The sequence below is a fragment of the Diprion similis genome, chromosome 3, assembly GCF_021155765.1.
Source record: "Diprion similis isolate iyDipSimi1 chromosome 3, iyDipSimi1.1, whole genome shotgun sequence".
In the NCBI taxonomy this organism is placed as follows: domain Eukaryota; kingdom Metazoa; phylum Arthropoda; class Insecta; order Hymenoptera; family Diprionidae; genus Diprion; species Diprion similis.
Window position 1 is genome coordinate 3,342,888 of NC_060107.1, and position 14,318 is coordinate 3,357,205.

The following is a 14,318-nucleotide window of genomic DNA, read 5'->3' on the forward strand; positions in this document are numbered from 1 at the left end:
AAAGGGTCATAGGAATCAATTCCGAGTCGAGAAATTTTCGGCTCAAAAATTCACCACAAAAGTAAGGCTAACCCCTTTGGATTTTTGGCGAAAATTTCGACGACTTTGAGAAGTGCTGCAATTAATTCTGTGAGGCACTGTTCCGACGTAATTTTGCGAGAGGAATCGATCAAGCGCAGTCCCAATACGCTGCGAGCAACGCCTGCAAAGTTACAGCCAAAAAACCACAGATTTTCATCCTCATTTCTCCGCTGTTGGTCCTACGCTCTTTTTCACGTGATTTTTGAGTTCCTGGGGGTCGATTTACTCCGGAAAGGGTCATAGGAATCGATTCCGAGTCGAGAAATTTTCGGCTCGAAAATTCACCAAAAAAGTAAGGCTAACCCCTTTGGATTTTTGGCGAAAATTTCGACGACTTTGAGAAGTGCTGCAAATAATTCTGTGAGGCACTATTTCGACGTAATTTTGCGAGAGGAATCGAACAAGCGCAGTCCCAATACGCTGCGAGCAACGCCTGCAAAGTTACAGCCAAATAACCACAGATTTTTGTCCTTATTTCTCTGCTGTTGGTCCTACGTTGTTTTTCATGTGATTTTTGAGTTCCTGGGGGTCGATTTACTCCGGAAAGGGTCATACGAATCGATTCCGAGTCGAGAAATTTTCGGCCCAAAAATTCACCACAAAAGTAAGGCTAACCCCTTTGGATTTTTGGCGAAAATTTCGACAACTTTGAAAAGTGCTGCAATTAATTCTGTGAGGCACTGTTCCGACGTAATTTTGCGAGAGGAATCGATCAAGCGCAGTCCCAATACGCTGCGAGCAACGCCTGCAAAGTTACAGCCAAAAAACCGCAGATTTTCGTCCTCATTTCTCTGCTGTTGGTCCTACGCTCTTTTTCACGTGATTTTTGAGTTCCTGGGGGTCGATTTACTTCGGAAAGGGTCATAGGAATCAATTCCGAGTCGAGAAATTTTCGGCTCGAAAATTCACCAAAAAAGTAAGGCTAACCCCTTTGTATTTTCAGCGAAAATTTCGACAACTTTGAAAAGTGCCGCAATTAATTCTGTGAGGCACTATTCCGACGTAATTTTGCGAGAGGAATCGAACAAGCGCAGTCCCAATACGCTGCGAGCAACGCCTGCAAAGTTACAGCCAAAAAACCGCAGATTTTCGTCCTTATTTCTCTGCTGTTGGTCCTACGCTCTTTTTCACGTGATTCTTGAGTTCCTGGGGGTCGATTCACTCCGGAAAGGGTCATAGGAATGAATTCCGAGTCGAGAAATTTTCGGCTCAAAAATTCACCAAAAAAGTAAGGCTAACCCCTTTGTATTTTTGGCGAAAATTTCGACAACTTTGAAAAGTGCTGCAATTAATTCTGTGAGGCACTGTTCCGACGTAATTTTGCGACAGGAATCGATCAAGCGCAGTCCCAAGACGCTGCGAGCAACGCCTGCAAAGTTACAGCCAAAAAACCGCAGATTTTCGTCCTCATTTCTCTGCTGTTGGTCCTACGCTCTTTTTCACATGATTTTTGAGTTCCTGGGGGTCGATTTACTTCGGAAAGGGTCATAGGAATCAATTTCGAGTCGAGAAATTTTCGGCTCAAAAATTCACCACAAAAGTAAGGCTAACCCCTTTGGATTTTTGGCGAAAATTTCGACGACTTTGAGAAGTGCTGCAATTAATTCTGTGAGGCACTGTTCCGACGTAATTTTGCGAGAGGAATCGATTAAGCGCAGTCCCAATACGCTGCGAGCAACGCCTGCAAAGTTACAGCCAAAAAACCACAGATTTTCATCTTCATTTCTCCGCTGTTGGTCCTACGCTCTTTTTCACGTGATTTTTGAGTTCCTGGGGGTCGATTTACTCCGGAAAGGGTCATAGGAATCGATTCCGAGTCGAGAAATTTTCGGCTTGAAAATTCACCAAAAAAGTAAGGCTAACCCCTTTGGATTTTTGGCGAAAATTTCGACGACTTTGAGAAGTGCTGCAAATAATTCTGTGAGGCACTATTTCGACGTAATTTTGCGAGAGGAATCGAACAAGCGCAGTCCCAATACGCTGCGAGCAACGCCTGCAAAGTTACAGCCAAAAAACCACAGATTTTTGTCCTCATTTCTCTGCTGTTGGTCCTACGTTGTTTTTCATGTGATTTTTGAGTTCCTGGGGGTCGATTTACTCCGGAAAGGGTCATAGGAATGAATTCCGAGTCGAGAAATTTTCGGCTCAAAAATTCACCAAAAAAGTAAGGCTAACCCCTTTGTATTTTTGGCGAAAATTTCGACAACTTTGAAAAGTGCTGCAATTAATTCTGTGAGGCACTGTTCCGACGTAATTTTGCGAGAGGAATCGATTAAGCGCAGTCCCAATACGCTGCGAGCAACGCCTGCAAAGTTACAGCCAAAAAACCACAGATTTTCATCCTCATTTCTCCGCTGTTGGTCCTACGCTCTTTTTCACGTGATTTTTGAGTTTCTGGGGGTCGATTTACTCCGGAAAGGGTCATAGGAATCGATTCCGAGTCGAGAAATTTTCGGCTTGAAAATTCACCAAAAAAGTAAGGCTAACCCCTTTGGATTTTTGGCGAAAATTTCGACGACTTTGAGAAGTGCTGCAAATAATTCTGTGAGGCACTATTTCGACGTAATTTTGCGAGAGGAATCGAACAAGCGCAGTCCCAATACGCTGCGAGCAACGCCTGCAAAGTTACAGCCAAAAAACCACAGATTTTTGTCCTCATTTCTCTGCTGTTGGTCCTACGTTGTTTTTCATGTGATTTTTGAGTTCCTGGGGGTCGATTTACTCCGGAAAGGGTCATAGGAATGAATTCCGAGTCGAGAAATTTTCGGCTCAAAAATTCACCAAAAAAGTAAGGCTAACCCCTTTGTATTTTTGGCGAAAATTTCGACAACTTTGAAAAGTGCTGCAATTAATTCTGTGAGGCACTGTTCCGACGTAATTTTGCGAGAGGAATCGATCAAGCGCAGTCCCAATACGCTGCGAGCAACGCCTGCAAAGTTACAGCCAAAAAACCGCAGATTTTCGTCCTCATTTCTCTGCTGTTGGTCCTACGCTCTTTTTCACATGATTTTTGAGTTCCTGGGGGTCGATTTACTTCGGAAAGGGTCATAGGAATCAATTCCGAGTCGAGAAATTTTCGGCTCAAAAATTCACCACAAAAGTAAGGCTAACCCCTTTGGATTTTTGGCGAAAATTTCGACGACTTTGAGAAGTGCTGCAATTAATTCTGTGAGGCACTGTTCCGACGTAATTTTGCGAGAGGAATCGATCAAGCGCAGTCCCAATACGCTGCGAGCAACGCCTGCAAAGTTACAGCCAAAAAACCGCAGATTTTCGTCCTCATTTCTCTGCTGTTGGTCCTACGCTCTTTTTCACATGATTTTTGAGTTCCTGGGGGTCGATTTACTTCGGAAAGGGTCATAGGAATCAATTCCGAGTCGAGAAATTTTCGGCTCAAAAATTCACCACAAAAGTAAGGCTAACCCCTTTGGATTTTTGGCGAAAATTTCGACGACTTTGAGAAGTGCTGCAATTAATTCTGTGAGGCACTGTTCCGACGTAATTTTGCGAGAGGAATCGATCAAGCGCAGTCCCAATACGCTGCGAGCAACGCCTGCAAAGTTACAGCCAAAAAACCACAGATTTTCATCCTCATTTCTCCGCTGTTGGTCCTACGCTCTTTTTCACGTGATTTTTGAGTTCCTGGGGGTCGATTTACTCCGGAAAGGGTCATAGGAATCGATTCCGAGTCCAGAAATTTTCGGCTCGAAAATTCACCAAAAAAGTAAGGCTAACCCCTTTGGATTTTTGGCGAAAATTTCGACGACTTTGAGAAGTGCTGCAAATAATTCTGTGAGGCACTATTTCGACGTAATTTTGCGAGAGGAATCGAACAAGCGCAGTCCCAATACGCTGCGAGCAACGCCTGCAAAGTTACAGCCAAATAACCACAGATTTTTGTCCTTATTTCTCTGCTGTTGGTCCTACGTTGTTTTTCATGTGATTTTTGAGTTCCTGGGGGTCGATTTACTCCGGAAAGGGTCATACGAATCGATTCCGAGTCGAGAAATTTTCGGCCCAAAAATTCACCACAAAAGTAAGGCTAACCCCTTTGGATTTTTGGCGAAAATTTCGACGACTTTGAGAAGTGCCGCAATTAATTCTGTGAGGCACTATTCCGACGTAATTTTGCGAGAGGAATCGAACAAGCGCAGTCCCAATACGCTGCGAGCAACGCCTGCAAAGTAACAGCCAAAAAACCGCAGATTTTCGTCCTTATTTCTCTGCTGTTGGTCCTACGCTCTTTTTCACGTGATTTTTGAGTTCCTGGGGGTCGATTTACTCCGGAAAGGGTCATAGGAATCAATTCCGAGTCGAGAAATTTTCGGCTCGAAAATTCACCAAAAAAGTAAGGCTAACCCCTTTGTATTTTCAGCGAAAATTTCGACAACTTTGAAAAGTGCCGCAATTAATTCTGTGAGGCACTATTCCGACGTAATTTTGCGAGAGGAATCGAACAAGCGCAGTCCCAATACGCTGCGAGCAACGCCTGCAAAGTTACAGCCAAAAAACCGCAGATTTTCGTCCTTATTTCTCTGCTGTTGGTCCTACGCTCTTTTTCACGTGATTCTTGAGTTCCTGGGGGTCGATTCACTCCGGAAAGGGTCATAGGAATGAATTCCGAGTCGAGAAATTTTCGGCTCAAAAATTCACCAAAAAAGTAAGGCTAACCCCTTTGTATTTTTGGCGAAAATTTCGACAACTTTGAAAAGTGCTGCAATTAATTCTGTGAGGCACTGTTCCGACGTAATTTTGCGACAGGAATCGATCAAGCGCAGTCCCAAGACGCTGCGAGCAACGCCTGCAAAGTTACAGCCAAAAAACCGCAGATTTTCGTCCTCATTTCTCTGCTGTTGGTCCTACGCTCTTTTTCACATGATTTTTGAGTTCCTGGGGGTCGATTTACTTCGGAAAGGGTCATAGGAATCAATTTCGAGTCGAGAAATTTTCGGCTCAAAAATTCACCACAAAAGTAAGGCTAACCCCTTTGGATTTTTGGCGAAAATTTCGACGACTTTGAGAAGTGCTGCAATTAATTCTGTGAGGCACTGTTCCGACGTAATTTTGCGAGAGGAATCGATTAAGCGCAGTCCCAATACGCTGCGAGCAACGCCTGCAAAGTTACAGCCAAAAAACCACAGATTTTCATCTTCATTTCTCCGCTGTTGGTCCTACGCTCTTTTTCACGTGATTTTTGAGTTCCTGGGGGTCGATTTACTCCGGAAAGGGTCATAGGAATCGATTCCGAGTCGAGAAATTTTCGGCTTGAAAATTCACCAAAAAAGTAAGGCTAACCCCTTTGGATTTTTGGCGAAAATTTCGACGACTTTGAGAAGTGCTGCAAATAATTCTGTGAGGCACTATTTCGACGTAATTTTGCGAGAGGAATCGAACAAGCGCAGTCCCAATACGCTGCGAGCAACGCCTGCAAAGTTACAGCCAAAAAACCACAGATTTTTGTCCTCATTTCTCTGCTGTTGGTCCTACGTTGTTTTTCATGTGATTTTTGAGTTCCTGGGGGTCGATTTACTCCGGAAAGGGTCATAGGAATGAATTCCGAGTCGAGAAATTTTCGGCTCAAAAATTCACCAAAAAAGTAAGGCTAACCCCTTTGTATTTTTGGCGAAAATTTCGACAACTTTGAAAAGTGCTGCAATTAATTCTGTGAGGCACTGTTCCGACGTAATTTTGCGAGAGGAATCGATTAAGCGCAGTCCCAATACGCTGCGAGCAACGCCTGCAAAGTTACAGCCAAAAAACCACAGATTTTCATCCTCATTTCTCCGCTGTTGGTCCTACGCTCTTTTTCACGTGATTTTTGAGTTTCTGGGGGTCGATTTACTCCGGAAAGGGTCATAGGAATCGATTCCGAGTCGAGAAATTTTCGGCTTGAAAATTCACCAAAAAAGTAAGGCTAACCCCTTTGGATTTTTGGCGAAAATTTCGACGACTTTGAGAAGTGCTGCAAATAATTCTGTGAGGCACTATTTCGACGTAATTTTGCGAGAGGAATCGAACAAGCGCAGTCCCAATACGCTGCGAGCAACGCCTGCAAAGTTACAGCCAAAAAACCACAGATTTTTGTCCTCATTTCTCTGCTGTTGGTCCTACGTTGTTTTTCATGTGATTTTTGAGTTCCTGGGGGTCGATTTACTCCGGAAAGGGTCATAGGAATGAATTCCGAGTCGAGAAATTTTCGGCTCAAAAATTCACCAAAAAAGTAAGGCTAACCCCTTTGTATTTTTGGCGAAAATTTCGACAACTTTGAAAAGTGCTGCAATTAATTCTGTGAGGCACTGTTCCGACGTAATTTTGCGAGAGGAATCGATCAAGCGCAGTCCCAATACGCTGCGAGCAACGCCTGCAAAGTTACAGCCAAAAAACCGCAGATTTTCGTCCTCATTTCTCTGCTGTTGGTCCTACGCTCTTTTTCACATGATTTTTGAGTTCCTGGGGGTCGATTTACTTCGGAAAGGGTCATAGGAATCAATTCCGAGTCGAGAAATTTTCGGCTCAAAAATTCACCACAAAAGTAAGGCTAACCCCTTTGGATTTTTGGCGAAAATTTCGACGACTTTGAGAAGTGCTGCAATTAATTCTGTGAGGCACTGTTCCGACGTAATTTTGCGAGAGGATTCGATCAAGCGCAGTCCCAATACGCTGCGAGCAACGCCTGCAAAGTTACAGCCAAAAAACCGCAGATTTTCGTCCTCATTTCTCTGCTGTTGGTCCTACGCTCTTTTTCACATGATTTTTGAGTTCCTGGGGGTCGATTTACTTCGGAAAGGGTCATAGGAATCAATTCCGAGTCGAGAAATTTTCGGCTCAAAAATTCACCACAAAAGTAAGGCTAACCCCTTTGGATTTTTGGCGAAAATTTCGACGACTTTGAGAAGTGCTGCAATTAATTCTGTGAGGCACTGTTCCGACGTAATTTTGCGAGAGGAATCGATCAAGCGCAGTCCCAATACGCTGCGAGCAACGCCTGCAAAGTTACAGCCAAAAAACCACAGATTTTCATCCTCATTTCTCCGCTGTTGGTCCTACGCTCTTTTTCACGTGATTTTTGAGTTCCTGGGGGTCGATTTACTCCGGAAAGGGTCATAGGAATCGATTCCGAGTCCAGAAATTTTCGGCTCGAAAATTCACCAAAAAAGTAAGGCTAACCCCTTTGGATTTTTGGCGAAAATTTCGACGACTTTGAGAAGTGCTGCAAATAATTCTGTGAGGCACTATTTCGACGTAATTTTGCGAGAGGAATCGAACAAGCGCAGTCCCAATACGCTGCGAGCAACGCCTGCAAAGTTACAGCCAAATAACCACAGATTTTTGTCCTTATTTCTCTGCTGTTGGTCCTACGTTGTTTTTCATGTGATTTTTGAGTTCCTGGGGGTCGATTTACTCCGGAAAGGGTCATACGAATCGATTCCGAGTCGAGAAATTTTCGGCCCAAAAATTCACCACAAAAGTAAGGCTAACCCCTTTGGATTTTTGGCGAAAATTTCGACGACTTTGAGAAGTGCCGCAATTAATTCTGTGAGGCACTATTCCGACGTAATTTTGCGAGAGGAATCGAACAAGCGCAGTCCCAATACGCTGCGAGCAACGCCTGCAAAGTAACAGCCAAAAAACCGCAGATTTTCGTCCTTATTTCTCTGCTGTTGGTCCTACGCTCTTTTTCACGTGATTTTTGAGTTCCTGGGGGTCGATTTACTCCGGAAAGGGTCATAGGAATCGATTCCGAGTCGAGAAATTTTCGGCTCAAAAATTCACCACAAAAGTAAGGCTAACCCCTTCAGATTTTTGGCGAAAATTTCGACGACTTTGAGAAGTGCTGCAATTAATTCCGCGAGGCACTATTCCGACGTAATTTTGCGAGAGGAATCGATCAAGCGCAGTCCCAATACGCTGCGAGCAACGCCTGCAAAGTAACAGCCAAAAAATCGCAGATTTTCGTCCTCATTTCTCTGCTGTTGGTCCTACGCTCTTTTGCACGTGATTTTCGAGTTCCTGGGGGTCGATTTACTCTGGAAAGGGTCATAGGAATCAATTCCGAGTCGAGAAATTTTCGGCTCAAAAATTCACCAAAAAAGTAAGGCTAACCCCTTTGAATTTTTGGCGAAAATTTCGACGACTTTGGAAAGTGCTGCAATTAATTCTGTGAGGCACTATTCCGACGTAATTTTGCGAGAGGAATCGATCAAGCGCAGTCCCAATACGCTGCGAGCAACGCCTGCAAAGTTACAGCCTAAAAACTGGAGATCGTCACCGTGATTCCTCGGCCGTAGTTTTTACGTCATCTTTGCCGCGTTCTCTGCATCCCTGTGGGTCCAAATAATCTAAATATCGTCACACAAATCGATTCTGAGAGACAAAATTGTCGCCCGAAAAAAACGAAAGATCAACCCCTATGGATTTTTGGTGAAAATTTCGATGATTTTGAAAACGCTGGAAACAATCCGTTGACGCCCTAAAACGGCGTAATTTTGCTAGTGGAATTGATTGCACGCAGTCCCAATACGCTGCGAGCAACGGAACAACAGGTACAGCTAAACAATAAATATTTGCCCACAGTTTTCAAGACAGAGGGGAAGAATCATTATAAATTGAATCTACTCATATTCAGTTGCTTCCTTAATACGACCTCATTCTAGTACAAGTTTTCAGGTTTCAGTGTATAGCAAAGTAACGATTCGAACAATAGATTTGAAGTGAAAGGCAACGAGGAACACGAGAACTCGATTCAAAATTTCAGAAGTAGTCTAAGGTTTGTTCGAGGAAATGAGTGTGCACTATACATCGTCTCAAATAAAATATGAAACCATCACATCAGATAGTTATTATCATAGTTTCAACATACACGCCTCAAATTTGGCTGATCTTGAAATCGCTAAAATTGAATAATTCAAGAGATTTCCCGGCATATTTTTGCGAGCGAACACCGTGCCTTTAATACCAAGTCACTCCGATTAATGCTTCTTCGAAGTAATGTCCGAAAAATTGGCTACGTCGGCGCCTACTGATAGGCAATCGGAGTAACAATTTGCTAGTATTCCTAAAATGATTCTGAATTGCAAACTCACTGGGTGAAGGCTAGCGGTTTGATGCTACCTTCAAGAATTTGTCACGGCCTAAAAAGTTCACCAGTATCAATGCTTTCGAAATTCTGTGGCGTGAAATTACTTCTTCACTAACAATAAGTGGATTACAGAATAGTTTAAAATTTACAGAGACAGGTATGGATTTTTACAAACAATGTTTTTCATTTTATTTATCCAAATTACGAATACATAATACATGAATTGATATTTCAGCAATAGAATTGTAATAAACGTATTAAATATATTAAAAAAATCTTCTTCTTACTTGTAGTACTCTAATGCTATTTAAAGTGTATAAAAGATATGGTATGGCCGTACACATATAGCTGAGGCAGCTCATGACAGCATACGGTAAATAAGACCAGCAGTTATTAAGGACACGAATCCTGCAGTTGCGCTCGGAGCTCCGCTTGCGGTGTCGCAGGCCTTTGGCTTCGGAGAATCCGTAATGTATTTGCACAAAACATTTAGGAAGGATTTCTGCGCAGCGTCAGAATCTGCTTTGTCATATCTCTGTGCAAAAATATTTAATGATTTGAACAATTGTTCATCGGGAAGAACGAAGCAATAGCTGAAGTTGATTTATTGTACAGATTTCCTTTAAAAGTCCCACACAGGTTTTAAATTTTATGCAAATCCGAGTTTTAAATCTACCATAATTATCACAGCGTGATTATTATATTAGTGATTAGTACACGTATTAAGTTAGATTACAATTTGACTGGCTTTGTTACATGAATTAAAACTAACAAATGTACCAAACAATTCCAAAATAAGGCTCGTGAGCGTGAGACTCAGTATAGGACCTCATACTGCAAGAAATAGTATGAAACGCCGATTTCGCTCCCATGTCGATAAGTAGGGAATAGACTAAACTGCCGGAGGGCCAGCTGAGACTCGGTAGGAAAAAAGAAGGGGAAACTGGGAGCAAAGTATGAATAACGGCGCTCCGGTCGGCAAAACAGTACTCTACTACCTCGAAAATAGTAGCGAAATCGGAGATTCCGTGTATATGTGAAAAAAAATATTATTACTTACGTCGTTAAAGACAATCGTTGGGACGGACTTCAGAGGGTTTTGTAGAGCATCTGTCTTGTTCTGATTCATTTCATATAGCTTATTTCCTTGGGGACCATTAGCACATTGTTTCCAACTATCCAACGTCATGGTACTCGTATGTAGTGTAGATGCACACTGTAATAATGAAAATATGGAAAATTTATCTGAAAATCTGGAATGTCGGGGGAGGAAGGAGCGCAAAGATACTTTGTCAACGTTCATTTTCCGGACGTAATGTGATCTTTGTTTCAACTTTCAAATACTTACGGAATCTACAGTCTGCATGTAAGGTACGTCTTTACTAGCTTTGGCCATAAGGCATTCTATGAAATCCACTTTATTTTTAACCGTTAGTTCCGCAGAGTTGTCGATAATGCATGATTGCAACTTATTGCCGGTACACTCATTGAGTCCATGATGGCATGTCCACCTGTTAGTCGGGTCGGACGGATTTGATGTAGATTTTCCATACGGGATCAACCCCAGGTTAATGCGACTCTGTACATCTACATCGCGCCATGCTGGTACAAATTTTTTTGTGAAAAAATCTATGCTGTCTTGGCATAGTGACTCGTAGTAAATCTTCACTGAGACCTTCTGCAACGTGTGTAAAAGAAAAGAAATTACGAACAATAAATCCAAAAGCCGAGAAGAACAATGCTCATTTCCCCATTAAGATGCTGTAAAACATTCTGAAAAAATCTCTAGAAGTTTAGCCATGGAGATATTAAAGTATAGATCATAAAAAATGTATTAAACATTGGAGTGGTTCGTCTATTTTACGTCTGTGGTTTCGGGTTTTGATCCATAGAGATCCGCACACGCATTCTCTCCGCTATTGCACCATAGATGGTTCGAATACAAAGGACTTCAGAAAGTGGGTTACAGTCATCACTGTATGTATGTACCTCATCCGGCATGAATTTGAATAATATATTATGGTATTTATCACGAACAGTGGTCATGAAGTTGGAACGGTAAACAGTTGAGTAACTTCAAATAAAATGCCAAACAAGTCTCGAATCCCCATTTCAGGCACTCTTACAATAACACGACCAATAGAAATTGCCTGTATTTACTCAATATTAACTTCAATGATAAACATCCCTTGAAAGCAGCGGGAGTTCTATCAGATTTTTTTAAATGACGTTCAACGATTTTCAAACTATCTTCATGACTCAAAGTCGGAATCTCGAAGTGTTCGATAAAAAATAACTTTAATAATTACACTTGCTTTAGAAAAAATGCAATAAGTCTTCAATCCCTGGATACATTCTAAACAATTCCAGTCATTATGCCGTAAATAAACTAAAAACCTACAATTAATAAAAATGGCAAGAATATAAAAATACGCGTCAGCTTAACGTTATTTTAATTTCAATAATATTGAATTGAAGCTATTGTAAATTCGAGCAATGATATTCTCTTCTAAACATGCCTGCACACGAGCAGCATTCTCAGCAAGATGACGTTGCAAAAGTTGAATAAATCATAATTATAGCAAAATATATTTTATTATTATTGAAATACCGATTTAATGTATTACTAATACGTTTATTTGTGATTCATTTACTTTATTCAAACTAGACGCCTCATGAGTTTATTCGGGTAGAGCTCATTTGGAATGTAATGTAATGTTTATCTAGTTAATCGTAGGTCAAAGTCCCCTAACGACCGTAAGGGTATGGCACACAAAAATAAAACGCACGCACAGTGTACAATAAGTTGAGAACGTAAATTTCAAATAAAGTTGAAAACGTAGATTTCAAACAGAATATAGTAGTTATAAATAAAGTATAAAAGTAATAAATTAATTAATTTGGTCTGTCAACGCGCAATTGCAGAATAGTAATTATTAATTAAGTTGTATAGCAATTTGAACAATATGATATTGAAATACAGCAATATACCGAAGTTTGTGTCTTCGCTAATTAAACGTTATAGCCTCGTGAATAAATGAAATAATTCAAACATGGTGAAGACTGGTAAAAAAGAGAGAGAGAGAGAAATGTAAGCAATGACAAAAGTCAAGATATAATACATGATATACAACACAACAACGATTAACGAGTAAGATGTCAAGTTGGTCTTCAATAAGTTTATAAGGTGTGGCAAAGGCCATCTTGATTTAGCGGTTTCCAGGGCGCGGAGTTTCCGGGACGCCGTATTACGAAATAGAAGTTTGCGTTGAACATAGTTCATAAAATAAGTCAGCTAGGTGGTAGTCGCGACGAACGGCGCCGCCAAGCTCGTCTTATTTGTAGATCCGCGTAGGTGGCGAGGTATATTGTATGAAGAATAAAAAGAAATCCGTACAACCGGTTTTCAAGAGGTTTCGGAAGAGCGGTCGCGAACAATGGAATTACATCCTCGTCCAATACAACTGCGTAAAATAGTACTATATAATATAGGCAAATTGAATAAAGAGAAAAAATATACCTGCTGAGCAGTGACAGCACCGATAGTTATAAGCAGCAACACCAAGTATTTACTCATTTTGTACGGATGCACTTCCCAGATGCGGCTGTGAAAAATGACGAGCTTTAAATTGGCGACTATTCCGCTGACTCTGATGGCTGACTAAGGACTGACCCAACAGCTAGCACCCGTTCACAGGCTCCGCATTTTGACCCACACTCTGCACTGTAAACACATGTACATTGTACATGTGCCCACTAATACAAATCGGACAAGAATGTTTGTATAAAGGAAAGGTATAGTGAATTCTTTGATGGAGGGGAGTTTGTACGGTGAAGATTATATTATACCATGGGCGTTATATAGCCGGCAAACACGCAGCGTTATTCGCCGTACTTTCTATACCATCAGGTGTAACGGTCTACGTATAGACGACATTACACGGTAGGCATAAAAACAAGACTGGATACATCACGCGACACCGGCTAGAGACCGGCGAGAATATCTACCTTAACGGGTTTTTGACTCCGTACCTCGAATTTTAGTTAACTGCAGCCAACCGCCGCTGAACACCTTCAATCCCGGATAAAAGTTCTTCTACAAGGTGTTGAGCGATTGGTTTCGACTGAAACTGTTGGAAGACTTTTGGAAAGTAAATCTTTGTAACAACATGGACCTGATAAAACAATTTCCACTCACTGTATAAGCTGATCTCAAAACTTTTCGAGTGGTTACCTGTAACGTTGCGTATCCCATTGGTTACTTACATGGAATAATGTATGTTAGAAGAATCAAATCAATATAAGGCAGAAACTTGTTTCGTTTCTTTACCTCTCCCGCTTTCAAACCACAATTCGCTTGTAAACTATAGATTTTGTCTCTGTCTAAGAAGATGAACTTCTTTCATGAAGGAAAATCCTGATGTTGTTAGAAGCACATTGCATGAACCACAGCTTAGGATGCTGCATTCGATTTTGAAGTGATCTTGACATTTGGAAGCTATCCCGTTTTCGCGTCACACCCAATAATAATACAGTGTCGCATGCCGAGTTTTTATAGAGTTTGGTATTTTTCCACTGATATATACCTGGACGGATTGTGCGATCTTGGTACGATCTTGAACAACGTTCGAATGTGGATAAAAATGATATACCATCAGGATAAAGTACATCGGTGCATGAACAAATAAATGAAGTTATATTTATACGGTAGACTCGCCCAAGAATAACATACTTAAATGAATTACATTACCATTCCAGCACCAAGCACCCGTTGACGTGTATTTCAGACCGAGACGTCATACGATATATATACCTACATATATGCACGTGTGTATACATAACATGGTTACACATTCCTAAGTGTATTCGTTCGACATTCACGCATGGTAGAACACCACACAAATATTGTATGGGCATTACAAGCATTCACATCTGTATGTACGCGTGAATCGTTATTAGGTATAGTTAACTATCGCTTGTGTCTTCAACTCAACTAACGACGTATACAACGCTTCATGAAATAACTTTGAAAGGAAGACCAAGAGAGCAATAAATGATTGGACACCTCATCGTGACACACGTATAAGAAAATACATGTACGGTGGCCCATTAGATCTTAAATTATTTAAGTTATACCTACATCACGTACAATTTTTAT

The 14,318-nt window shown here is 41.3% G+C and overlaps 1 protein-coding gene across 1 annotated transcript; it reads right to left on the minus strand.

Annotated features, from left to right (window-relative positions):
* Positions 1–9,396: 9,396 nt before the first annotated feature.
* On the minus strand, positions 9,397–12,840 carry LOC124416768 (GILT-like protein 1). Its single transcript, XM_046898090.1, has 4 exons — positions 12,681–12,840; positions 10,509–10,838; positions 10,221–10,376; positions 9,397–9,695 (listed from the first exon to the last, which is right to left on the minus strand). Exons 1-4 carry the CDS (start codon positions 12,735–12,737, stop codon positions 9,519–9,521), a joined length of 720 nt encoding a protein of 239 aa, XP_046754046.1. The 5' UTR covers positions 12,738–12,840; the 3' UTR covers positions 9,397–9,518.
* Between the last annotated feature and the right edge of the window lie 1,478 nt (positions 12,841–14,318).

Bases quoted from the DNA above. Each gene is read 5' to 3' on its own strand.
- LOC124416768 (XM_046898090.1), bottom strand. From the start codon at position 12,737: ATGAGTAAATACTTGGTGTTGCTGCTTATAACTATCGGTGCTGTCACT. The intron at 10,377-10,508 runs GTAAGTATTTGA...TCATTATTACAG, and splicing joins ACATGCAGACTGTAGATTCC to TGTGCATCTACACTACATAC. The intron at 9,696-10,220 runs GTAAGTAATAAT...ATTTTTGCACAG, and splicing joins CAACGATTGTCTTTAACGAC to AGATATGACAAAGCAGATTC.